This window comes from Scophthalmus maximus, chromosome 10 (assembly GCF_022379125.1).
Source record: "Scophthalmus maximus strain ysfricsl-2021 chromosome 10, ASM2237912v1, whole genome shotgun sequence".
Taxonomy (NCBI): Eukaryota; Metazoa; Chordata; class Actinopteri; order Pleuronectiformes; family Scophthalmidae; genus Scophthalmus; species Scophthalmus maximus.
In genome coordinates this window covers 22252372-22278994 of record NC_061524.1, presented here as the reverse complement: position 1 = coordinate 22278994, position 26623 = coordinate 22252372, and the positions used below count along the sequence as shown (strand labels likewise).

General features: G+C 41.7%; 1 protein-coding gene across 1 annotated transcript; it reads left to right on the top strand.

Moving 5' to 3' along the window:
• Window positions 1–1207: 1207 nt before the first annotated feature.
• On the top strand, window positions 1208–25197 carry capn7 (calpain 7). Its single transcript, XM_035607481.2, has 21 exons — window positions 1208–1588; window positions 1699–1807; window positions 3374–3531; window positions 3661–3728; window positions 4336–4575; window positions 5235–5321; window positions 5604–5730; window positions 7219–7304; window positions 8052–8145; window positions 8384–8530; window positions 8799–8905; window positions 9032–9152; window positions 9578–9722; window positions 10658–10757; window positions 11443–11578; window positions 11702–11777; window positions 14961–15106; window positions 16933–16995; window positions 17124–17254; window positions 19136–19228; window positions 21145–25197. Exons 1-21 carry the CDS (start codon window positions 1487–1489, stop codon window positions 21287–21289), a joined length of 2481 nt encoding a protein of 826 aa, XP_035463374.2. The 5' UTR covers window positions 1208–1486; the 3' UTR covers window positions 21290–25197.
• Window positions 25198–26623: the final 1426 nt, after the last annotated feature.

Genomic DNA, 26623 nt, shown 5'->3' with positions numbered 1-26623 from the left:
CAGTCTGTCATTACCCAGTTTTACTAGGTGATGCTGATAGCTGCATAAACAAAAGGTATCAACAACTTGCAGTGCATATTGCTTTATTAATGGCTTGTGATTTATTTGTGGATATTGCAATCCATAAGATGAACCAGTTAAGGACAACCAAACCACTTTACAGGCTAAAAATCACAACCTGACAAACGTCAACAACAAACTCTTGTGGAGAAAGCGAAACGATCCGAAACCACAGTTTGACATCTCGACACAAGCCTGTGCTGTCTTGGAGGGCAAGATAACAAACCTGACTGTGCAAAGCCATGACTGGTCAACGAGAAACCAGGAGCTGGAGACATGAAACCAGGAGGAGCTGGAGACATGAATCCAGGAGATGGAGACATGAATCCAGGAGGAGTTGGAGACAAGAAACCAGGAGGAGCTGGAGACAATAAACCAGGAGGAGCTGGTGACATGAACCCAGGAGGAGTTTGAGATCAGAAACCAGGAGGAGCTGGAGACATGAAACCATGAGCTGGAGACATGAATCCAAGAGGAATTGGAGACAACAAACCATGAGGAGCTGGAGACATGAAACCATGAGCTGGAGACATGAATCCAGGAGGAGTTTGAGACCATAAACCATGAGGAGCTGGAGACATGAAACCATGAGCTGGAGACATGAATCCAAGAGGAATTGGAGACAAGAAACCAGGAGGAGCTGGAGACAATAAACCAGGAGGAGCTGGTGACATGAACCCAGGAGGAGTTTGAGATCAGAAACCAGGAGGAGCTGGAGACATGAAACCATGAGCTGGAGAAATGAATCCAAGAGGAATTGGAGACAAGAAACCAGGAGGAGCTGGAGACAATAAACCAGGAGGAGCTGGAGACAATAAACCAGGAGGAGCTGGTGACATGAACCCAGGAGGAGTTTGAGACAATAAACCAGGAGGAGCTGGAGACATGAAACCATGAGCTGGAGACATGAATAGGTTGTTATGGCTTTAGCTGTACCAGCAGGTGTTAGTGAGGGACTGTGATGTGCCATTTTTTTAAAACTATAGAGAAATAGCTATTTTATATGTCACCACGCTCAAATGTTAGTGCATTTAACGACTGGATGAGTCGTTCGTTAATGTTACGAATGACTGGTAAAAAAATGACAATGGCACATGAACGCAACACTGTGTACACTGCGTCCTAGACTGCGACTGCGACTGCGCTAAATGTGTTTCCCGGAAATAGGGTTGTTTTGGTATCGGCTAGTACAGTAGTTATCTGTTACAAGGTAAAGCAGAGCTTTAACTTGACCGTTTTGACGACGGCAACCAGGACAATCGTCAGGATTTGTTTCACTATGCTTCGTCCGAGTTGACGAAGCCAACCGCGCTGTGTCCGAAAAGCAGATTTTGCTTTAAATTTGGTGAATTACGGGGGCTTGCGGTTAGCTAGCCTGCTCGCAAGCTAACCCGGAGCCCGTCCCTGTCAACAAGTTGCCTGCAGGATGGACTCCGCGGCGCTGGAGCTCGATGCCGTTAAATTTGCCAAAACTGCGGTCACATATGACCAAAATGGCAAATACAACGAGGCAGTATTTTATTATAAGGTAAGTGGTTATATTATTTGGACTCGGCAGGTGTAAACGGCTGCCACCTGCCAACGTTGGCAGTTAACTTTGCCTTACCTACAAGTTGCGTTTACTGTGTGTTGCAATAGGAGGCAGCCCAGGCCCTGATATATGCTGGCATGGCAGGGTCCAAACTGGACGGAATCCAGGACAAGGTCAATGAATACCTGGACCGGGTCCAAGCCCTCCACAATGCTGGTAAGCTCACCCGACCAGAGACACGGAGCTGGCAGTTAACACCATTGCTTCATGTACATTCTATTCTGTTATACCTTCCTTAAGCAAGGAGCAGCTGGTTAATCATGTTGCTTGATATTTACACGAGCTGCACACATTCACAGCGTTCACGCCCGGATACAGTTGTCCCTTTTCTGTCAGTTGTGCAGCTCAGTGATGCACATGAAAGGGACGGTGAGCAGTTCTAAGGCAACACACGTTTTGTAAAAATCTGTGGATATTTCCTCACCCTCCGTTGGGTGTAGCCCCGGAAAAACATATTTCGGCTCAGCCCAGGCTCCGTAAATCGAAAACAAAAGAAAGACACCACACAACACTGTGAGTGCAGTTTGTAGACATCACTCATCGACACATTTAGAGACGTGCTGGCGGGTGGCGCCGCAACTCTTGCAGTTCTGTCCTAGTGGTTTGAGGACGGACTCCCATACCCAGGGTCCCGGGGAATGGTCCGCAGGAGTTTTCACTGTCTTCTCTGCGTTTCCACTGCTTTTCAGCTTCTTTCGTGTGACATGTTACTGTTCGTCTCTCCTGCTCTCCTGCAGTTTCTCAAAAAATCTTGCAGATTTGAAGTGATTAGTAATAGGTTTAGAAATGAGGCGGCTGCAAGACATTTAACCCTAAATTGCCTCTGACGGCCCTTCCGACTCTATGAATGTGTGTGAATAGGTGAATGTGCCTTTCCTGTAAAGCGCTTTGTGCGGTTTCTATGACTAGAAAAGCGCTATATAAATACAGTCCATTTACCAAATGATTCAGAGGACTGCTGCTGAATGCAGCCTAAGGACATTACTTTCTCAGTCGAGTCTGACAACTTTTTTCCATGACTCTCCTCACACTGTGTGTGGGTGTGTGCGCGCGCACGCACATGGGTGTGACCACAGAGACTGAGGCAAACACTGGATGTCATTTAGAACTGTGTATATCTTTTCAATGTTTTCTTTCAGATAAACTTTGAACTTTCATCTAACAGCTGCTCTAAAACAATGAATGTAGTGGATGTAAAATAAAATAGTCCCATAACTTCTTTTTCGTATAATTTGTCATTTGTGTTTCTTCCCCCACCTCAATTTAGTTCAACTGATACACAAATTACATCCTCCACAATGGCCATAAAGTTTTAATAACACCTCCCTTAAACAGTAAAACTGAACTGGGAGGATGTACTTCAGGACTACGTTTATATTATCTGATCTTAAAGAACTATGTACAGGTAAAGCAAGGAGAAACCCAACTGGGCCATTATGGGTGAGAGTCGAACAGATGGAAAGACTGAACAAGCCATCAAACACACCACCCTGTCTTAATCTGGATGCCTCTCCAACCAGTCTAAATTTTCTTGAATTTGTCCCAAAAGCCACTGTTTATTTAAAAAAACCTGCTGAGAAAAAATTGTCCCGATGATAAAAAAAATTCTGTTTGTGGTCAATCAAAGTTACATCAACAATAACTGATAGAAGCAATTAGCAATCAGATAGTTAGAACGTTTGATCTGTTTTGGGTCCAAACCATTTCTTCCTTTGACCCCAGTCCAGGCACAGAAAAGCGACCCGTTGAAGTCCCGGCAGCAGGTGGACATGGAGCGCGCCCACTTCCTGGTCACGCAGGCCTTCGAGGAAGACGAGAAGGGAAATGACGATGAAGCTGTTGAACTGTACACTCAGGCTGTGGAGCTGTGCATTAAGACGGTAGCTGTCTCTCTCTCTCTCCCTCTCCCTCTCTCCCTCCCTCCCCATAGTGACTACCTTAATCTCTCTCTCCCCTCACATTATTCCTACTCTCTTCCTCATTTCTTTCTCTTTCTGTGTTTCCCACAGTCCAACGAGACATCGGACCAGGCGCTGCAGACCAAGCTGAAGCAGCTTGCACGCCAGGCTTTAGACAGGTAAATGTGTAAATCTCCTCTATCCAAAACCCGAATGTCCATCGGACAAGGCTGCTTGTGCCCCAGCAGTGGTTCCAGCAGTTGACAGGAAGCATTTCAGGTTTATGCACCCTGTTCTTCAGTGTACAGATTTTAAGTTTTGTTCGTTTTCCTTATGTTTGACTATTTGTTTTGCACGTTTCCTGCTCTTTATTTTTCTTTTCAAAGATTCAAACGATGGTTAATTGTGAATTTGTAAGAACTTAACTAGCAGATTGTTTTTGTTAGCAGATTATAACTTAATGTAATTTTTGTGACCAAGTGATGACCTTAATTATGAGCAAAACTGTTTGTTTATTGATGAAATCATTTTTGACAGACTTTGCTGTGATCGTTTAGATTGCAGAAGTTCATTGACAGCCACAGTTTGCTCAGAATATCAGGGTAATTTCTATATTGGCTGTGAATGACAAACAAAAGACCATGTTATTATATCTGTATTTTTCATTAACTTATTTTTATTTTTTTACTGATTCTTAATTTCATAGATACTTTATGAGGTACACCTGTGGTAGTTTTATGGGTCTTTGTCATAAATTTTTTTTAAAAACTCATGCTTTAACTTTAGAGCGGAAGGTCTTAAAGACTCCCAGTCCAGATCAACTCCAGCCCAGACTCAGGACAGGATGGGGCCCTCTGGAGCTAAGAATGCAATCGGTGGAAGTTCTGGGGGACCAGTCCGCCAGTTTTTCCCCCTCGGGCCAGACTTCTCCCTCCACGACCGACCTCAGCCCCAGCCGGTCCGGGCAGTCCAGTCGAGCGAGCCGCAGGGTCAGCGCTACACGTCTGAGGAGATCGAGGTGCTCAGGTGAGCCGACTGGTGGAATCCGTTGTCCAGTGGTACATTAGATCCTTAGATTTAACAGTAATTTCCATTGGGGAAAAGTCTTAGAAAGTTGACCAGAATGTGTTTGAAAGCAGTTCCTGCTCTATAAACAGCCACCAATTTTATTTTTGTCTGTTTGAAAATTGGTTCATTTTATTTTCAGTGTTTGAATATGTGACTTTTCACATATGACAATAAAGAAGAAATGACAATAAATTTGTGCAGGACATCTTTTGAAATACTCCCCTGATGTCATCTTAAGTGTAAACTAAACTGTCCACGTGTGTTTGGTCATTGAAAATATCCTTAAAATATATGCGTTGTGTTTATTTATCCCACGCTGGGGAAACTCACTTGTTACAGCAGCAGCAAGATTGAAAGGCATCAGGGAAGAGGTAGAAATATAACAACATATAGTAAAATATAGAATAAAAAAAGAATACCTATAAAAGAAAAGACGGTAAAAAGAAATGTGTTTAATCTCAAAAATCACGTAAAATTGAGAATATGCATGTCTAGTAACTTGATGCTAGCAACACCAACACAGATGAAAGAAATGTACAACCACCACTGGTTAATAATAGTTAGGTTTTTTTAATTCTATTTTTTTTCTCATTTATCTTGTCCTTCCTAATTTTTAGAAGTACATCTACAATCAATGGGATCGCCTACGTGCCCTTCATGAGTGTGGACCTGAAGGAGCGATTTGCCTTTCCTGTCCCTTTGACGTGAGTTTGGGTTCTGTTATTTAATATCATTTTTCTTTTTGATATTAGCATGTGTCAAAGCTAATATATGGCATTCACATTGTCAACTGGGGCCACTTAATGTTCAGCTTTACATTGTGAATTTCCCAACTTATTACAGTGGAACAACTTAAATTTTTAGTATCATTTTGAAATTGTTAAATGCAGCTTCAGCTCAGTCATGTCAGTGTCATCTGACAGAAATCAGATGACACTGAGAGACTACTGACGTAAACACAGTTTAATTATCTTTCCTCCAACCAGGGACAAAACAGGAAAACTGGCACTTTCACCCAAACAGAAAGCCATCTTCTCCCGCTGGGTCCGTCCAGACGAGATCTGCAATAACCCAACCATGATCATGTCTGTGTCAAGCTTCAGTATCAAACAGGTCAGAGGTCAGCACCCGTGTGTCCTGCACCAACAGATTCTCAGCTGTTTTTAATTGTAGTGTGATGAAACTTAGTCTGCGTCTGTGGAACATCTAATTTTAACCAATTGCTTAATGTGCATGTATTTTTTGAGGAAGAATGTGGCCCTGTTAACACCTGTTATTAGCATCCGTCCTGAGGGATCCGATCACAGGTGGACAGCCCTGTGCTTGTCAGTTCACACCTGACACACTGCAAAAAGAAACTGTCTAAATATAAGAAAGACAATACTTAATTTGAGAAAATTAGGACTAGAAACAAGTGAATTTAACTGCCAGTTTAGTAAGATAATTACACGTGGTAAGATTTCTTGAAAAAGGCAAAAATATCTAGTCATTAAAAGTTAAGTCAAATAAATGATTCTTTCTTTATTTGAGTGGAAAGATCTGAAAACCAGAGCCACTAAACAAGATGATTCTGCTCAATTCAAGAGTTGTCATTATTAAATTTTCTGTCTTAAAATGAGACAAAGCATTTACATTAAATTTAATAAAGAACACAGAATAAACATAGTCAACAATAATTTTTTTAAATACACAAAATGGCTTCATAGTGTCTATGTGACAGTCAGCTTGATGTACATGTCAAAAAAATCTTACAGTCTGCTCTTGCATTTAAATTATTCAATCATTATTCTTAATCAATACAACTAGTTATAAGGTTGTTAGTCTTGGTTAGATCAGGAGTTTTTACAATGCACATTTTGTTTTTTCTATTTTATTGACTATGTTATACAACAGTCACCTAAGCAAATTCCTTGTATGTGAGAACCTACTTGGCAAAACACACGAAGTGTCAAAATACTTTGGGTTTCATTATAAAACTGTAATCGGTCAGAGGACGTCAGGTCAGTAGTGGGATTTTTAAATGTGGTCCAGGACAGATTCACATTCACACAATGAGTGAATGTGACAAAAGAATGAGGCCATGTTCGTCCCAGACCACCTCTTAATGTGGTCAGATCTCAAACGTGTCCTCAATGCATCTTGGGCGAGTTCACATCTGAAATTAGAGCTGAACACTTGTGATGATATCACTGAGGACGGACGTTAATACCATGTCTGAATGAGGTCAGAGTTGTTTCATATCCCTAATGTTGCCAAATTCGATTATTTTTCAAACTTTCTATCCTTCTCTTATCACTTCTACCCTACCCAGAGTTCTCACAGGTGTTCATGTCTTTAAATGCAGCGAATAGACATCAGAATAGATGAGGGTCCTCATGGTAGACATGGTGAAATAACCGTTGGCATGTTTGAGCTTGTAAACAGTTTAGAAAATTATATCATCCAAATGCTGTTAAATATGTTCAACTGTCAGGCTCTTTTCTTTGCTTGCAATATTAAATGTGTGTTGTATATGTGTAAATATTTGCACAGCAAATGATCTTTGTTCAACACATCATTCCAACTTGTATAATGAATGTGACCTTCTCTCCTGTCATGCAGACGGTGGTGTCTGACTGTTCTTTTGTGGCGTCACTTGCCATTAGCGCGGCCTACGAGAGGCGTTACAACAAGAAGCTGATCACCAGGTACTGTGTGGTGCCTTTAGGATTTCGTCCGTCTCTGTTGTCCAGGGCAATCTTACATAAAACTTGTTTTTCCTTCACAGTTTTATGCGCGTCAGGGTAGAAATAGATGTCAAATGGTTTTTAATTCAATAAGAAACTAAATTCCCCCTTAAAATTGCTTGATCATTTTGTCATTAACTGGTAATCAGTTAAAAGGGTTCTTGTAGATGGCCGTAGTGGAACGGACAAGCTAAACAGAGCATTAACACTCTGTAGAACGCATACCTCCACCAACAGTGCCCTTAAATTCAGTCACGCTGCCCTAAATGTCACACACTCACAGAATCAGTCCACTAAATATGTCTTACTGTTTACATCAGATCCCAGATGATTCCCTGGGAAATTGTTGATAATGTCAAAAACGTCCTGCAATTTTCAAGAAAGTGATTAAAAAAAAAAAGTTCTTTCTTGAGTCCTGTTCCATCCTTCCACCAAGTTTCATGAAATCTGTTCAGTGTTTTTTTTTTCTGTAATCCTGCTGACAAACCAACGAACAAAATATAGTCTAGTAACAATCTTTCTTTGTGTCTTTTCTGTCTGTATGTCTGTGTGCTGTCCGTCTGTATGTCTGTGCCCTGTCTTTCTTTCTTTGTGTCCTGTTTGTCTTTCTTTCTTTCTTTCTTTCTTTGTGTCCTGTCTGTCTTTCTTTCTTTCTTGCTTTGTGTCCTGTCTGTCTTTCCTTCTTTGTGTCCTTTCTGTCTCATACAGCATCATCTACCCTCAAAACAGGCGAGGGGAACCGGAGTACAACCCTTGTGGGAAGTACATGGTCAAGCTTCACATCAATGGAGTTCCCAGGAAGGTAAAAGCCCGTCTCTCTGTTCTGTTAGAAGACCACAGGCACAGTATAGAAGCTTTACATATGCGCAGTCACATATTTCAGAAACAGAAGTTTTACTGTAGTTTTAATGCTAGTTTGCTAGTCTGTTGTCAAAATGATTTGACGATGATACATTTAAATATGAACAAACTAGCCATTGAGTAAATCATGATCGTCTATACAATGTCTGTCAAATCAACAACCCAATTCTCTGTTGCAGGTGATAATAGACGACTTCCTGCCGGTTGATCATAACGGAGAGCTGCTGTGCTCCTACTCCAGCAACAGGAACGAGCTCTGGGTGTCTCTGATAGAGAAAGCCTACATGAAGGTGATGGGAGGCTACGACTTCCCCGGCTCCAACTCGGTGAGTTAAGGTGGAGAAGCCGCAAATGCTACTACTTTCAAGCTACTGTAAAATAAGTAGGTGAAACTGCTCAGTCCAACACTGTCCGCAAAGACTGGATGAATCAAGTGGAATGGAAAAATATGAGCTTCGACGCTGTGATATTTGAAAAAAATCTTTATTTTATTATTAAATAGACAGAAACAGACATCCTACTAACCAGCGCCTGTTGTTTCTTGAGGAATTAGGCTAAAGCCTAGGCTAAGTCAAACTTTGTTGTGTGTTGCAGAACATCGACTTGCACGCACTCACTGGCTGGATCCCTGAACGCATCGCCATGCACTCTGACAATCAATCATTCAGCAAGGACGACACCTTCCGTATGCTCTTCCAGAGGTGAGCGTTCATGCAGCGTCACAGACAGAGTTGTTTTATTAGTTTAAAAAAACGTGTAAACTCCTCTCTTGGTCAGTCATGGTCTTGGTTACCTTGTTCTCCATCTGTATCTGCCTCTCGCTCCAGGTTTCACAGGGGTGACGTCCTCATCACCACGGCAACAGGAGTTATGACAGAGGAAGAAGGGGAAAAATGGGGTTTAGTGCCAACACACGCCTACGCTGTTCTTGACATCAGGGAATACAAGGTTGGTGTAATTAAAGTAGAATTAGTTTGTCATTATGAACACTAATAAATATGATGATATTCTTCATTTCATTTATTCATTCATTAATATGTCAAGATTCAATTTTTGCTTGTCATTCTGCAACACAAGATTGTATAATTACAGAAAATCTGCAAAGGGAATGAAAATTAGATGGAGATTTTTATCAAGCTCAGCCGGAAACAGGAACATTGTTTTTTTTTTGTTGTTTGTTTTTTAATTTTGTACTTTTTGAAATTTGATTCTTAAAACCCTGCTGTTGGTTTCGGTAACTGAGGTTTAAGTCTGGTAGATAATGAAATCTATTGGTCTCTTTGACCTGTGGATAAATAAATACATTTTTCGTCCTTCCAGCCACTTACATCCCTTATAATTGACACCTGTGTGCGGGTTTGTTGTCTTTGCAGGGGATGCGTTTCCTGCAGCTGAAGAATCCATGGAGTCATCTGCGGTGGAAGGGGCGCTACAGCGAGCGAGATGAGAAGAACTGGACACCCGAACTCCTCAAATACCTCAACTTTGACCCCAAGACGGCACAGAAGTTCGATAATGGTATACTCATTTTTTTCCCCCTGTCTTGAAGTTTATATTAAAATCAATCTGTAATTAAAAACATGCTCCAATGTAGAGCTTCTTCAAATCTATCAGAATAAAGCTGACAGTTGGATTGACTCTTCTTATATCCAGGGAAAGCAGAATGACTGTAGAAATGCTTATCCTTTGAGGGTCGCAGCTGGAGCCAATCCCAGCTGACATGGTGCGAGAGGCGGGGTTCACCCTGGACATGTTGCCACCCAATCACTGGGCCAACATACAGAAACAAACAACCATTCTCATCGATGGGAAATTTATAGCTTACTGTTAACCTAACCCCAACCTGCATGTCTTCGGACTGCGGGAGGAAGCCAGAGAAAACACGTTAACATGTTAACTCCATACAGAAAGTTCCCAGACTGAACTGGGATTCAAACCAAGAACCTTCTTGCTGTGAGGCGACCTTGCTAATCACTGCACCACTGTAAAGATGGAGGTGCTGCGCTGTAGGCGACCTGGACAACTGTGCTGCAGCATAAGTGTGTTTAATCTTATTGAAAGAGTAGACAATATTGTGCACACAACTTCAACCAGCTGCAGAAATTGGTGGGTTTGGGTGGTCATGCCGAAAAGATGCTCCATCACTTCCATTAAGCAGGTGTTAGTTTCCCAAGAGGAGAAACAGATTACCATCAGTGCAGAGTTAAGGGCCAGATGGCATAAATGATATGGAACAAGACATCATGAAAAGTTATTTTTTCTTTAAAAACACACATGTCACACGTTTTGTCCAGACAGTAATATCATTTCTACCATAGATGACCTTCAAAAGTGAGATCATACTCGATAATTAAAAATGTAGGTCATACTCACGAGTGGTGTCTTTGTAAATAATATATTTTTTTTTACTGAATTCACATTCCATATATTTTGCTGCCTGTGTTGCTTGCCAGGTGTTTTCTGGATCGCATGGGAGGACCTCTGTCAATACTATGATGTCATCTACCTGAGCTGGAACCCTGCGCTGTTCAAAGACTCCTCATGTATTCACAGGTGTGTGTGTGTGTGTGTATTTGTGATGTCTAGAATCAAATTTTTAAAAAAAAGGAAATTAAATTATTTTAGCCATAATTATTACAAAAGATAAAATATAGTTTGATTTCAAAAACAAATATTTCATCAACCATTTTGTTTACCCGGTACCCAATTGACCCCATCTTGAGGAGATTGTGACTGATAAGCGACGGCATCGCTTGCAATTTTTTAGCACCACAGGAAACATTGAGACATGTGCATGTAGGCGGTGTTTTTTTTGTGATCTAGCTGAAATTAATATCCAGTGTTCTTCAATCAACTCAAGCAATTATGGGGGTCGCAGGTCTCCGATATTTTGTGGGTCGAAAGCTGAAAAGTTTTGCAACCCCTCCTGTAGATTACTGCTCTCAGATATCTCACAGATACCTGTACAGGACTTTGGTATCTGTGAGATTTATTTTTACATGAAAAAAGAGTGCTTCTAAAAGCTTATAAAAAATACTTTTCTGAAGTGTCCAATATCCACATTGTTTTCAATTTGAGATGAAAATGTGTGAGTGTATCTGCTTGTACATGGAATTGCTCGCTAACAACCAGAGGAGCTGGCAAAAGAACAAAGTCCTGTATGTTAGGTACCCTGTATAGAGAGTTGACAGTCCCGACAGTGAAGTGTGTGTGTTGTGGTTCGTGTTATCGTCTGCAGCAGCTGGGATGGGAAGCAGGGCCCGGTGAAGGATGTCTACAGTCTGGCCAACAATCCCCAGTTCAAGCTGGAGGTCCAGTGTCCAGCAGGTGGAGCTGCTGTGTGGGTGCTGCTCACCAGACACATCACTGACAAGGTAGAGACACAGACTCAATGTATCTGTACTTTGCTCAGACCTCGATACCAGAAATGCGGTGACCTGATAATGCAATGCCTCGCTTTTTATCTAATTACTGTTTAACTTTGTTTGTTCATCCAGGATGATTTTGCACAAAACAGGGAGTTTATCACCCTTGTTGTTTACAAGACGGACGGAAAGAAGGTTTACTACCCAGGTACGGTTTGTCAGATGATTCAGAGGAGGATTTATCTCTCTGCGACACATAACAGTGAGATTTGTAAGGTGGCAACAGGGTTGTGAAGGGGTTAACTTGTTAACACACCCCTGTTGCTATATGTTGATAAAAACTAAAACTAGCATCGGAAAAAAATAATAACTGAAGTAAAAATGGACCTGTCTGGGGTGTGCCTCCCCTGTCGCCCAGTGTAAGCTAGGGTTAGGTCCCCCCCTGCGACCCTTAAAGGATAAAGTGGTATAGATAATGGGTGGATAAAATAAAAATGAAACCATATTAAAAATGGCAATGAACAATTCAACACAAACAAAAACAACTAAACTGAATTGCAGCAAAAATCGGCTTTGTTTTTACACTGTCCTATTCAACTTGACTTCTTCATACACACCAGATGAAGATGACACAATAACAGACTAGTTCCAGAGGGGGGCAGCATAGCGGATTCCAATCCAATTCCAATCCAATCCAGAAGAAGAAGACGCTTCGCTTGATGTGTAATCATAGACTGTACTTAAAAATGTATATAGTCACCAGGGGTCTCATTTATAAAACTGTGAGTAGGATCCTTACTGAAAGTGTACGTGCGCCCAAAAAGCCGAAAATGGCGTACGCCGAAAAATATTCAGACTTCTAAAACCGTGCGTACGCATACCTGTGCGCAATTCTCCCTTTATAAATCACATTACCTACAAGTGTGGGTACGTGACTCAGCCTCATATCCCGCCCTGTACACGCCCATTTTAACCATAAATAGTCGATGCAAATCACCTCATGAATGCTGATCCGACCCTGGCATCCAATTGTTCTTTCGTTCCTGACAGGTGAGAAGAATAAAAAACTTTAAGACACTGACATAGACTCGCCTGTAGGGAGGTGGAGGCCCGGAAAACAGCGTTATTTGGTGCCACAGCAGCGGGATCACTAATAAAAAGAAGCAGTGCGAGTGTTGCTGCGGCTGTCAACTGTCATTTGGACAGAGCGGACAGTGGGAGAAATTAAGAAAAAGTGGTTTGATCTGAAGCTTCACTAAATTCTACTCCTTTACCAACATGTATTTAATTTGTGTTGCTTGAGTATTATTTTAAATGGGCGATATAAAGAATCTCATTCATTCAAGGTGGAGGGGAATGTGTCCACAGTGACCCCCCCCACACACACGCACACACACGCACACACACGCAAACACACGCACACACACCGTCAATTTAGAGTCTCCAATTAACCTTACCCCGTTCTGCATGTCTTTGGACTGTGGGAGGAACCCGGAGAGAACCCACGCATTAACGGGGAGCACATGCAAACTCCACACAGAAAGGCCCTGGTTGGTTTGAACCGGGATTCGAACACAGAACCTTTTTGCTGTGAGGCGAAAGTGCTAACCACTACACCAGAAACAGAGTTGCAGTAGTGAATTTGCAGTCTGACTAAATGCTGCAATGTCTCAGGGCAAAGGGAAAGTTTCTCTGTGTTGTGCTGCTGTTGAGGAAGTAAAAGGAGTTGATCACCGGAGCGGGAAAAAAGAAATGCGAGCGCTGTGTGTGAGCCGTCAATCGCTATTCTCACATTTACTTTCTACAATCTGACTTCAGTTCACTACCTCACCATCTGTGTCGCTTATTCCCCTTGTCTCCAGAATGTGTGCACCCCGTACACATGGGTCAGAGTTTGCTTACGGTGTGCATTCTCTCGTCAAGTTTGTTTTTTATAGATCACAACCTTTGCGTGGGAAGTGGCTTACGCACGTTTCCAGCCCTGTTTTACGCCACGTTTATAAATGAGACCCCTGTGGTGTGGAAATGAAGCCAAGGCTGAGGTGCCTGTCACCTGTATTTTCTGTACTGAGCAGCAGAGGACAACTCCACCAGTTGTTTCTAATGAAGTCTATGAGAAAATGACTCTACTTCTTAGGTTCAGATTCAGGTTACTTTATTAACCCTTTAACTAATCCCCCCCAAATTTTTTAACAGACCCCACAGTTTTTTAATTATATGCCTCTACAAAATGGTAGAGATGTCGCGTCATGGTAAAAGTACCGAAATACAAACATATACCTTAAATAGGGAAACAAGTCAAATAAAATGCTAACTTTTCGAAGAAATTAACAGCAAAAATGTTTTGGGGCATAAATTAGATCCACTTTGTTTTTGGTGGTATGCTACAAAGCATTCCTGGTTGCTGTCAAACAGGGTAACATTGCATTTCTGGTTTTCATTTCAAAAAATTATAATATTGCATAAACAAGAAAAATTGTATGTCTAAGATTTTTCACATTCACCTCTGATTGTATGTTACAATATAAGACATTGCAGGTTCACAGAAAAAAAGGAGAATATCGCGCGCACACACACAGTAAAACATTTAAATTTTAGCTTTTTTATCTCAATACTCAACGGTGGAGCAACCCTATCAAATATTTTGTGGGTATCAGATTTACTTCTGAATCTATGCTGCAATTCAAAAACATTGCTGAATCGCATTAAAAAACTGGAAAATATTGCAAACACAGGACAACATTACATTTCTGCACAATAGCTTTTTGGGCAATAGAAGCCCCTTTATTTCTGAAGGTAAGCTGCAAAGCATTCTTGATTTGTGAAAATTTCACCAAGTCTGGGGAGATTTTCTTGTTTCTGACTTCCTGGTTGGAGGGGAATGAACAGGCTGAATGGTGGAGATGGCTCAATCAGGTTGATTTAAGTTCTACACTACTTTCAATAAGATATGGTGGCTTAAAATGTGCTATACCAAACGGTTGAGCAGGCAGTATTAATACCCATAGGTAGAGTTGTTTTGCAGTTTACATGAGTTTAAGAGAGCAGGCATCCATCTTGAACATTTAAGACCGCACTGACAATATTCACAGAGACAAGACAGAAAGACACTTCAGGCTTCACTAAAACCACAACTTTTGAAACAACAGTAAAAATCCCTAACAATAAAAACAACTCAGAGAATTTATAACGTCAGTAAACATTTTCCTTTGGAGTTTATGGTTCAATCTCGAGTTTCACGTCTTCTTCAATACAGCATGATGTTCTTTTTGTAAATTATGATCCATTTAGAGTCGAATAGACGATAAAGCACCACAGCGAGGATATAAAAAGAAATGTTTCCCCTCACCAATGTCACTGTCTGTTAAGTCTCTATGGTCTCCCTCCACAGCGGACCCCCCTCCTTTCATCGATGGCATCCGCATCAACAGTCCACACTACCTGACTAAGATTAGGCTGACCAGCGCCGGGACGCACACTTTCACACTGGTAGTGTCCCAGTACGAGAAACAAAACACCATCAACTACACACTACGGGTGAGGAAAACTCCAAACCGTCAATTTCTTTGTATTGTGATGCAAAGAGCACTCCCACACTCTCATCTCCTACACTCTTCTCTCCTCTTTTCTCCTTTTCTACACTCTCCACTCCTACACTCTCCTCTTCTCTTCTACACTCTTTTCTCCTACACTGTTCTCTCCTACACTCTCCTCTTCTCTCCTAAACTCTTCTCTTCTCTCCTCTCCTACACTCTTCTCTCCTCTTATTGCCTCTCCTCTCCTCGTTCATTGGTTCATATTTTAATATTTTTGATATCAATTTATCTGCAGATATATATTCTGCAATGAAAAATTGGCAATGATTCCTAAGAATTGAGGCTTGATTTTTTTGTTCACAGTTTAACCATAAACTATATTACAAAGAACTTTAAAGAAAACACAAATACAAATAAATACATAGAACTTGAATGAAGAAAATCTACATTTTTATATAAAATCCAAACCTCTTTTCTGCATTGTTTATTCTGTTTTCTTATACACTGCATATTGGCAAACCTAAACACATTCAATTTCATGGTGAAGACATTTATTAAGGCTAGAACAAGTCCATGAATGTCAGTCAATGCAATGAGCAGTTTATACAGAAAATAACTCTTTAATAAACGTGCACTCTTTAAATGTGTCTGCTGTAAGATGTGTGTTCACTGAATATATGTGCGTGTATGTATGTATTGTGTGTGTTAGTGGGACTGCCATTCAGTCTCCACCAGGCTAACTGTAAACGATCTCCCCTCAGCTCAGATCAGCGTTTCTCTTTGAGGAGAACTGATTCAACTCTCTGCTCTTGTACGCTGAGTTTTCACCAGAGATCAAAGCGAGAAGCAGGGAACGTGATGTCCTCTATAATGTTTCTTTCACCAGAACAGCACTAACGTGAAAGATCTATTATGTGAGCAGTTACATAATGAGCAGAATTAAAGAACAGCTTTGTTTTAAAGTGAGATACGCATCAATTAGAAATACGTTACACTTTGTACTAACACAAAAGCTGATCTATTTGGCAACCATTGGGTTGTATGTTCCTTTACATTTACATTACACTGATTTAGCTGACACCTCAGCTCAGTCTGAGCAGGTGAGTTTTCAGTCTGCGACTGAAAGTTTAAAGGGTTTCTGCTTTCCTGATGTCAATGTGGAGCTCGTTCCACCATTGAGGAGCCAGGACAGCTACCAGACGAGAATTAGTTGAGTGGTGGCTGCCCATCCCCCGCAGTAAGGGCGTAGCACCAGTTTGGCAGTAGCAGAGCGAAGTGGATGTAAGGTTTGACCATGTTCTGCATGTAGGACGGGCGTGAGCCATTCTCAGCCGGGTTTGCAAGTACCAGTGCCTTGAATCAGATTGGACCCCCCTGCTAATAGCCAATGAAGGGTGAGGAGAAGCGGTGTAGTGTGTGATGAATACCAGATCAGTTTGATTGTCAGCAGGATTACCAAATAACTACTGATCAGATTTCCATGACACTTGGTGGAAGGATGGAACATGGGTCAAGAAAGAACGCAGAGAATTTTGGGGAGAATCTGGACAAAGGTGCAGATCCAGGAATTAATTATCACTTGGTTTAACACTGAAATAGTACACATTACCAATTTCCTAAAAAATAATTAATGGTTGTTGATGAAAAAAATCTGACGTATTAAGCAGACTTGATTGAATTTAATGGTACTGTTGGGCTGAGAGATATTCTTGTTTTTATCTTGTGTCCTCTTTCTGTTTTTCTTTTTTCTTAAACCCCACCTGCTTACCAGGGTTCTTTTGTCAGACCAGCTCAGTGTAACATAACAGGTTTGTTTTCTCTACCCAGGTTTACACTGGATGTAAATTCACCTTCTCCAAGATCCCATATCCCTTCACTCACACCAAACGGGTACGATATCATCTCACACCTCTGTCCAAGTGAAACCGGCATACGTTTTGTATTAAGAGAGCCTATTTTCAATAGTTCCATGCCTAATTGATTGATTATCGTGTTCTGGTTTCTGCTTCTGTCTTCAGATCAACGGCCAGTGGAAGGGTGTCAGTGCTGGAGGTTGTGGGAACTATCATGACTCGTACAAACACAACCCGATCTATCAGATCAACCTGGAGCGGTCAGGACCGCTGCTCGTCGAGCTCCGAGGATCCAGGTCAGGCTCAACGCCAAGAACAGATTGGCCAGTGTAGTTTTCCAAGTGTCTTTGTATGTCACAGTATAATGCAAAAGAGGTTAAGTGTGCTTTTACATAATTATAAAACAAAATGTAAACTTTTCAAACAATGGCCAGTCAATATGCCTTCATAGATATAATGCAAGATTTCGACCAAACATTTTGACATTTAGATGGATATAAAAACCTGAGCGGCCATGATGCGCATTTGATGCTTCCACCAGTTCCATTTGATGTCACTTAATTTTAAATGAATCTCTCTGACTTATTAAGGAGTTAATAACAGGATGACTCAGAAACTTCTCCTCTGTGACATTAACAACAAATGATCTTATGGCTTTTTCTCTGCGTCTGTCAATTGCACGCATGCACACACGCACACAAACACACACGATTCTGACTCAACTCCAATGAAATGACAAATATTCTGCTGCACTTAACATTTCACACTTGAGTCATGAGGTCGTATTAATGACGAGTCTGTATTTTGTACAGTCATAAAAAATGAGTGCGACCGTGCTGCTGACCCTACTGTAGCTTCCTATATCCCGACTCTGCACCACAGCAGAACAAATAAAGATTAGGACCAGGCGACTTTTGGGTCGCGACCCACACGAGGGCTCGCTTGGCGGGCAGACACAAGATCACAGGAAATTTCTAACAGTGACGCATTTACAGTATTTGTCTTGTGAAATCTATCAATCAAATAGATTTGAAATGTTCTGTCACAATTTTTTTCATAGTGTAGAACTCCCCAAACAGATGTTTTTTCCTTCCACTGTCACCAAGTTTTTGCTCATTGTGAGATCTCTTGGGCTCCTCAATAATATTTTAAGGTCTTGACCTCACTATGTAAAGCGTCCTGAGAGAATGTATTGTATGTTGTGATTTGGTGCCATACAAAATGAAGCTGAATTAAATTGAATAACCGGTACAGATTTGGGGCTGTGTTGCAGGGCCACAACCCGATAAGAGATCTTAACGTGATTGCTTGTACACTATTCTTCGTCGTGCATTATTGGCACCTTCTGCTCCAGAGTTTTCCGTTTCCTCTCTCAATGGCAGATATTTAAATGTGGCGGAAAAAGCGAAAGAAGAGAGGAACCTACGTTGACCAATATATTCTTCATATTGATAGGTCATAAAAAAGTTGTCGTTTGATGTTCACTTTAGTTTGCAACTACAACGAACCCTGACCCCTGACCAGATTGAAGGTAAACGCAGTTCCAGGAATCATGACAAAACGCATGCGCAAGCAGTGAAAGAATGAACGACCTTGTTCTTATCGTGTTGTTGGTACCGTGTTGTCGGCCTCAGACATACCTCAACGAGGTGTTATGCTGAGTTGTGTCTGCCTGCCAAGTCCCGTTAAAAAACTTATGTGGCAGAAAGAAAGAGAGACAGTGGGGTGAAGAACGCTGCACACAGCTCTACGATCAAGCAGCGTTGCAAAACGCCCAGAGACGTTTTCATGTTGTTATGAGAATAATAATTAATTTGGACAATATTTGGAGTATGGCAGGTTGCCACAGTGTAGTAAAAGTATGGGAAACACATTAAAAATCAATCAAGTTTTTTTCCCCCTACACTGAAGAAGAAGACAATTGCGACACTGGCTTTAGGTTCAACCTGTTGAAGTTAGTGGGTATTCACTCACCTTGGTTTTCTGTGTGTGTGTATGTGTGTGTGTGTGTGTGTGTGTGTGTGTGTGTGTGTGTGTGTGTGTGTGTGTGTGTGTGTGTGTGTGTGTGTGTGTGTGTGTGTGTGTGTGTGTGTGTGTGTGTGTGTGTGTCTGTGTCTGTGTCTGTCTGTCTGTCTGTGTATATGTCTGTGTATATGTCTGTGTATATGTCTGTGTAGGCAGTACAGTGTTGGCTTTGAGATGGTGACCGTGTCGACAGTGGGGGATCCGGGTGCAGCAGCCTTCCAGAAGAAGAACAGTGGAGACTACAGGTACGGTTCGTCTCAGAAACGGGCATCAGTGTGTGAAAAAGAAGCAGCGCTGTAAAAGTTAAAATTCAGAGTCATCTGCAGGACTCTGTCCTGAGCTGAGCCATCAGCACAGAAATTGTCACAGTCCATCATTACACAACAATAACGTGAAATCAATTTCCAAGCTCAATGTACAGACACAGTGATGTGAAACAGATACAAACATATATGTTCAACTTTTGATTAGCAAATGGTCATGACATTGAAATGCTTGTAGCGATTAAACATCCCAGTAATTAACATTACATTATTATGAAACCACACAGAGATACCAGGGCTCCGTAGCCGGTAAAAGCGATGCTGCACTGTGATGGAAAATAATTTATACTGTGCTTTTATTTTTATTTTTCTCTTGGTAGTTCATCTCTCTCGTGAACACGATATCACAAGAACGTGATAGAATGTCTTCAAATTTGGTTAAAAATGGTTCACTGAGACAAGAACAGTGCCTGTGACGTTTTCACAGGATGTCACACAGGTCAGACACACGTCTGGAGAAATAACACGTCTTCATGAACAGAACATAGTGTTGTCAGCTCCTCTTCACATCAAGATAAAGTAATCAGACGGGACGGAGAGAAATGCTTTTTCATAGGAGTGAGTGATCACTTTACTGTACAACCACCAGTGTAACAATGCTGGTTACATACAACAGTTACACAACTGTTCCTGGTCTCACTCTCATTGTGGGAACTGTTGGGTTTCTCTGTAATAATGTCAGGTCTCCACCTCACTATGTAAAGTGCCTTGACGTAATGTATGTTGTAATTTGGGGCTATTTAAACTAGAGATGTTCCGATTCCAGTATCGGAAATGTCCCCTATACTACTGAAAATGCTTGATCGGGCATTGGCGAATGAGCGAATCAATGTCCCGATCCGATACCACGTCTCTAGTAGTTCCAGACTAGAATGTCACTTGATAGAGCACATTACTGCCAAAGCCCAACAGCCCACCAAATTGTACACTCTCCGATATCAATCCACTAAATATTAGGGATGCACCGATTTATCGGCCGTACATCGGTTTCGGCCGATTGCCGTCATGTTGACTGCCACTGGCCTACCAACAATAAGGATAACATTCACCGATGGTCGTGGCCAATGTTTATCTGTTGCGTCGCATTCATTTTGTGCTGGCTACATGTTGCGTTCGTTATTTGCGGTCTGACTCTGACAACAGGCCAGCTGAGATCCGTGTCTCTCTGTGTCGCAACGTGTGCTGTGAAAGGGGCGTGGCCAGCTCTCACACCGCAGTGCAGACGGAGACCTGCTCCGTGTGACAGCGGCAGAGTGAACTAGTCCAAAGTCTAGTTGTACTTCACCAAAATCAACGGAGACAATGGTCGTTGCCACAAGTGTGACAAATGTTTTGCAAGTAAAGGCGGTAACGCAACCGATCTGTAGAAACAATTAGTGAAAGTGAAAGTACATCTAAGCCCAAAAGCCCTTCACAGCTGCAGCTTTTTGGAAGGATACTAAATATGCCAGATTTTTTTCATTGAGATTCATGAATTATTCCCTGGAAATTGGTGAAAATGTCAAAAACAAATGCACCATCTCCCAATGTAAAAGAAAGTGATGAATAATTCATGGATCCGATAGGTTCTTTCTTGGCCCATATCCCAACCCTCCACCAAGTTTCGGGGAAAAATCTGTACCGTAGTTTTTTCATAATCCTGCTGACAAACAAACGGACCGGGGGGACACATAACCTCCTTGATATGGAGGTAATACAATTTAATTTCCACTCAAGTTGTGTTGCCTCCCTCTCTGAACTGTCAACTTCTGCTAGAGCCTCACAGCATCTCACTCTCTGTCTTTCTCTCTCGCCCCCCCCACACACACACACACACACACACACACACACACACACAGGTGTGGTTTCTGCTACATGGATGCGGACCACGTGCCAGCAGGCATCTACAACGTCATCCCCACCACCTTCCTGCCCAAACAGGAAGGACCCTTCTTCTTGGACTTTGCCAGCACCGCGCCCGTCAAGGTCTCCCAGCTCCAATGAAGATGGAGCTGAGGACGAAGCAGGGATTAGAGCAGAGGGAGGTACTTGTCAGGGGGTCGAGGGAAACTCCTGATAATTTCTATTTGAATGTGATGAGGTGTCGTGGCCTCCATGAAGCCCAAAGAAGTCCGAATGTGACTGGTAGCCTGAACTAAGCAGCATATCTGACGGCCTGTCCCTGTCTTCTACCGCTGACGTGAAAGGACATATTGTGGGCTTCAACTTCTACGTTGACTTGATTCCACATTGTTATGTTGTATCTTCATAATAAGGAGTCAACAAGGGGATCTTGAGTTTGGAGTAGTACCCATCAAACGTCAAGGAGCTTTGGGACGGAAAAAACATTCTTTTGCCAAAAAAATTAAAAGGAATTGATGAAAGTGGTATGTCTGTATGCCATGATAAGATAGACACCGTATTATCTGTATTTACCTCCACCAGATCAATTCATCCGCATCAACGTCGTGCAAATCTGACCGATTTCATGAGACAACAGTGATCATATAACCACACATTGGAGTCGACAACAGGGTTGATATGAAATCCAGCTGCCGGCCAAGAGCTGAAGAATCTGCAAAGTTCTGTTTTATTGCTGCAATGGGCATTTCTTTTGTACAGAATTTAATCCATGGTACTGTTACCTGGTGTGCCACTGGAATTTGAGAGATGTTGAAATTTTTAACATAGTTAGTCAGAGCCCCTTATTTCCAGGAGTACATTATGCAAATTGTCACCACATGCGGAAGTATCAGCCGGTTTATTGAGGAGCAGTGTTTTCCAGCTCTCTCTACTGGAGACTTTGGACTTTTTAACTTGGCAAAAGGTTTACTTACATACAAAAAAAAAACTATAACACACTAGAGGAAAAGGACAAGTATAATAAGTTTCCTTTAATGCCACAACGTACGTTGATATCTTGAAAATGCCCCCGTGCAAAATGCCAACCTACATAAAGAAACGTTTTTCCCGGCTGGTCTGCACTGACCCTTCACCTCAGATCCATCCAACAGAAAGCAGAGTCACCAACAATTCAGTATGTGTTTCAAAGCAGAACAATCGACAGACCCTTGTGATGATGTGAATTGCGGTGGAAAAGTTACAGAATATGTCCAGGATCTTTTTATCATGTTTGAGATGCTCATTACAGCAAAAACTACTTGGATAAGAAGCAGCTGCTTGACTGAAGGCCTCAGTTGTTCCTATCCCAAACCTGGTCAGACTTTCTCTCCTTCCGTTCGTCCCCCACAAGTTGAAATATTCTGGAGTCGCTAAAAAGCAATTAATTTATTGAGCCTCTCGACATGTTGAAGGGGACAGTTTGTTTCCTCAAATTACCTTGAAGATTGTTTTTTTTTTTGTAAAATCTCAGGAGCAGTGCAGCAGAGCAGCACCACAGCACAACAGGGTATCCAGTATAGCAGCAGTTGAATTATTTCACTTCCTGTTGTCTTTGGATGTGACGGCTGAGTGAGAAATATCAGCCTGATTTCACTGACAGGTATCACACACCTTAAGTGTTAATACCTGTGTGTGTGCGTGTGCGTGCGTGCGTGCGTGTGTGTGTGTGTGTGTGTGTGGGTGGGGGTGTGTGTGAGAGAGGGTGAGTGCATGTGCATATGTTTTTATAGAAAAAAGTTTGAAATGTATTGCCAAGAACACATCCACTGTTTACTTTTATGTAATTGAACTGCACTTTTTTTTTATTATTATTATATAATTTCTCCCCTGGTTTATTGTCACAATCTGTGTAAATGAATATGTCACTTCTTCAACACAAGCAGTTCCAGCAGCTCATCAGATTTCTCCTTGTTTGTTTTCAACATGAAAAATCTTTTTTCCGATGATTTCTTTTCTTTGCATCAATAGCAAATCTTTGAAGTTCCTCGCCAACAGTGTTTGTTAAAGTGATGGAAGTGCCCTGGTGGATTTTGCTGAATGAAACTTGGACTATTTGTCCTAGTCCGAGTCTGTCCGATGGCTTTGGGTGTTATATCTATAATGACCGTTATGTCGCACCAGTTGTACTGTCTTTTTAACCGCGGAGCGGAGGGTCAAAACTGAACTTCAGCCTTCTACTCTGTGAGGATGCAGGTCACGCTAACCTCAGCTGTTACTCCCTTAACACCAAACGTCAAGTGAATTTTTGCATTGCGTTAATCGTGCAAGTTTGGCCGCCTGATCATTTATATTTACTAGTAAACATAACTTGAGAATACCCGAGTACGTACAGACTAAACACAATATAAATTTTATTGCTAACATTTTGGTAAATTCTAAGCTTGTCACAAAAAATCGCAGCATTCAAATACTGATTTGGACTTCTTACCATGGCAACGGTTGAAGCTTCGAATCTTCAAGACAATTGTTACTTAAGGTACATTAAGTTAAAACTGATGCAGACTACTACAGCAATCCCGCAGTGAATCCTCCTTTTATGATCCAGTTTTTGTGGAAAATGTTTGAGAGAGGTGTTGATTCAGCCTTTAGACGTGCTGTCCTATTGTATAGTTACAGAAACACCTCTCTGTATAATGTGATGCAGTTCAGAAACACCACAAGCTACGAGCTCCAGAATGATCACAAGACTAAGTCAACACCTCACAAACAATTTCACCACAAACTATGAAACCTGGACTGGTGTATTAGGCTGCATCAGGTTTAGAGAGTTGTACCTAATAAACTGCCACCTGAAAGTACTACCGTGCTATTTATTTATCTTCGCCACATTGAGTAGATGAAAAATCTACTGGTCAGTTTGTTAAAAGGTCTTGAGTGTAAAAAGTCAACTCTCACCTTTGAAACATAGTTCGTCACAATCATCTCAACTCATTTAGAGATTTCAGCTGCATGTCCCTTGTCGTGATGTGTTTTTTTAGCAATGAAAAGTGCTCTATAAATGAAATTTATTATTATTATTATTATTATGTTGTTGACAACTGATGTGGTGATGCAGTTGAAAGCTTAAGGAAAAAAAGCACAGATTTGTCCTTCTGTCACCTTATCACTGTGCCTTATTTCCTGTCGCTGACAGCCGACCTTTGTGCACTGCTCCCTGGTCACAAATGTTCCCCCCTTAGCGAAGCATATCTGATCGCAGTAGGTGACGTTGCCCAGCGTTACATAAGCGGGGAGACTCCATGTCCTCACAAACCTTTTCTGTGTTTACAGAGCACGGTCGTGAGCCGCCGTCAGTAACAGCTTCCACTCCTTACTCAATAAAATATAATAGAAATAATAAACCAATTGACGGTGATATGAAATGCAAATTATCAAAATTGTTCTTGATATTTGTTTGTTTAAATTGCTCGATTTTCCTATTTCGATTAGTCAACGATTTGTTTCAATGCATGGGCCCCGTGTCATTTCAGTGCAGATTGCGTTAATAAAATGCAATGCAGTGTATCTGGACAACATGACACAAACATTTTCAAAATAAAGTACACAGAACCTCATTTTAGGATTTTACCACAAGCTTTGCTACACAGCCGTTCGTTTTAAAATCCAGACGTCACACAGTTGCTCACAGAGACTCGACACAGACGAACTCTGCGTGGTGACACTTTTCTCACTTAAAATCACTCTGAACCCACGATTCAGACTAAAATACATTAACGGGTGTGCAAAAAAGGCTGTGATCGTCCTTTCGGAGTGATATAAACCTTTACATACCCATCGCCAAGCACTAAAAGTTAAAGTTAAAATTGATGAATTTGAACTTTTATGAGTTCCCTTTCTGTGTTTTCAGCTGTGATGATTTAACTGACGAGTCAACTCATGTAAAATATGCAGCAGGACAATCTTGCAGTGACCTGTTATGTGAATGACGATGTAATGTTTTGCAGAACTTGCACTAAATGTAGGGGGAAGACGTGACATGTTCACACTTTGAATACAGAAAATCACATCTGCGTCCGTCTGCTCTTTTTGATTTCTGAGGGAAGCGGTAAAACGGACAGGATTCTCTAGTCTGTCGATCACTTTCCAACGTATGTCTCACACACTCTCACACGCACACACACAGAGCATCATGAGCAGTCTTATTTTTAAAAAATCCATCTCGGTCTGGCTCTAGTTTGGGGTTTTGTGTCTCGGTCACGGACATGTCGGAGGAGCCAGGGGCCTCCTGATGATAAGATTACCGCTCTACCTCCATACCGCTTTCTGGGAGAGGAGTAGACTTATTTTGTGTGTTTTATTAAGTGCCAACATTCATTACATTACATTCATTTGGCAGACGCTTTTGTCCAATAAGTGCATTCAACCATGAAGATATGACCCATCACGTTTCATGCCTTGTGTATATGTTGTCACTGCGTGAGGTAAATCTTATGTTTGTTACGACTTTCAAAAGGGATTTTGGTCAAGCATCTGAACATGCTAAATGGCCAATTGATGCTAATTTATCCTCATGCCTGGGGTTGTTGGCACCATGGGACTTTCGATCGTTCATATATTCAAGCATGATACAAAGCAGTCACACATCAACACCGCCCTCGTAAGTGATCACAGGTTGTCTCCTTGATATTTCTGCCCACAACAAATGTCCGTCATGCTAATGCGGAATGAAAGTTTGAGGGAAGATCAAATCAGAACTAAGCGTCCAGCAGGGATGGAAACGGTAAAGGCAGTAAAGACTCGACCTCCTGCGTGCGTTTGCTCACTCCATTCATTTTCGGACGACTCTGCAGTGGTTGGGTGTATAAGGGATGGACAGGTTCGTGGAGCAAATCACCTGCCGCTGAATGTGGACAAGACCGGAGAGATGGGGATCGACAGCTTCGCGGCCCCTTTTCATTTGGAGTCAACATCGACGACAGACTGAACTGTAAAACCAGCAGCATGGCTGTACACAAGAAGGGGATGAGCAGACTCCGCTTCCCGCTAGAACTTTTCTGCCAGTCGGTTGTGGCCAGTGTACTTTTCTTCACTGTGGTCCGCTGAGGGAGCAGCATCGGGGCCAACAGACTTAGTGTTTCTCGATTGCTTAGACGCATTACTTGAAATTATGCTCCATTTCCCAAAACTCTAAACACCATTGCATAACTGCACACTCGTCTTCACAAAGTTTCATGTCAAAACCAAACTCCCCACTCAAAACCATGTACTCTTACATCAAAACCAAACATTGCCTTTAGACGTCACACAAAATCCAGCAAATTCACATACACCACAAACTGCCATTAAACACTGAGATCAATTCAAAACACTCAAAACCTGTTGCTGTAATGAATGTCGCCTATGGATTTAGCCCTGAACCCTCCTCTAAATGATGAACGCAGTATGAAGACGGAACCAATGTTTACATTTTGAACATTTTAATTCCTTACAGTAATG

What these genes read in the sequence shown, in the direction of transcription:
- capn7 (XM_035607481.2), top strand. Translation starts at nt 1,487, where the DNA reads ATGGACTCCGCGGCGCTGGAGCTCGATGCCGTTAAATTTGCCAAAACT. An exon ending in GACTCCTCATGTATTCACAG is followed by an intron (nt 10,758 to 11,442) that starts GTGTGTGTGTGT and finishes TATCGTCTGCAG; the next exon opens with CAGCTGGGATGGGAAGCAGG. An exon ending in CCAGACACATCACTGACAAG is followed by an intron (nt 11,579 to 11,701) that starts GTAGAGACACAG and finishes TTGTTCATCCAG; the next exon opens with GATGATTTTGCACAAAACAG.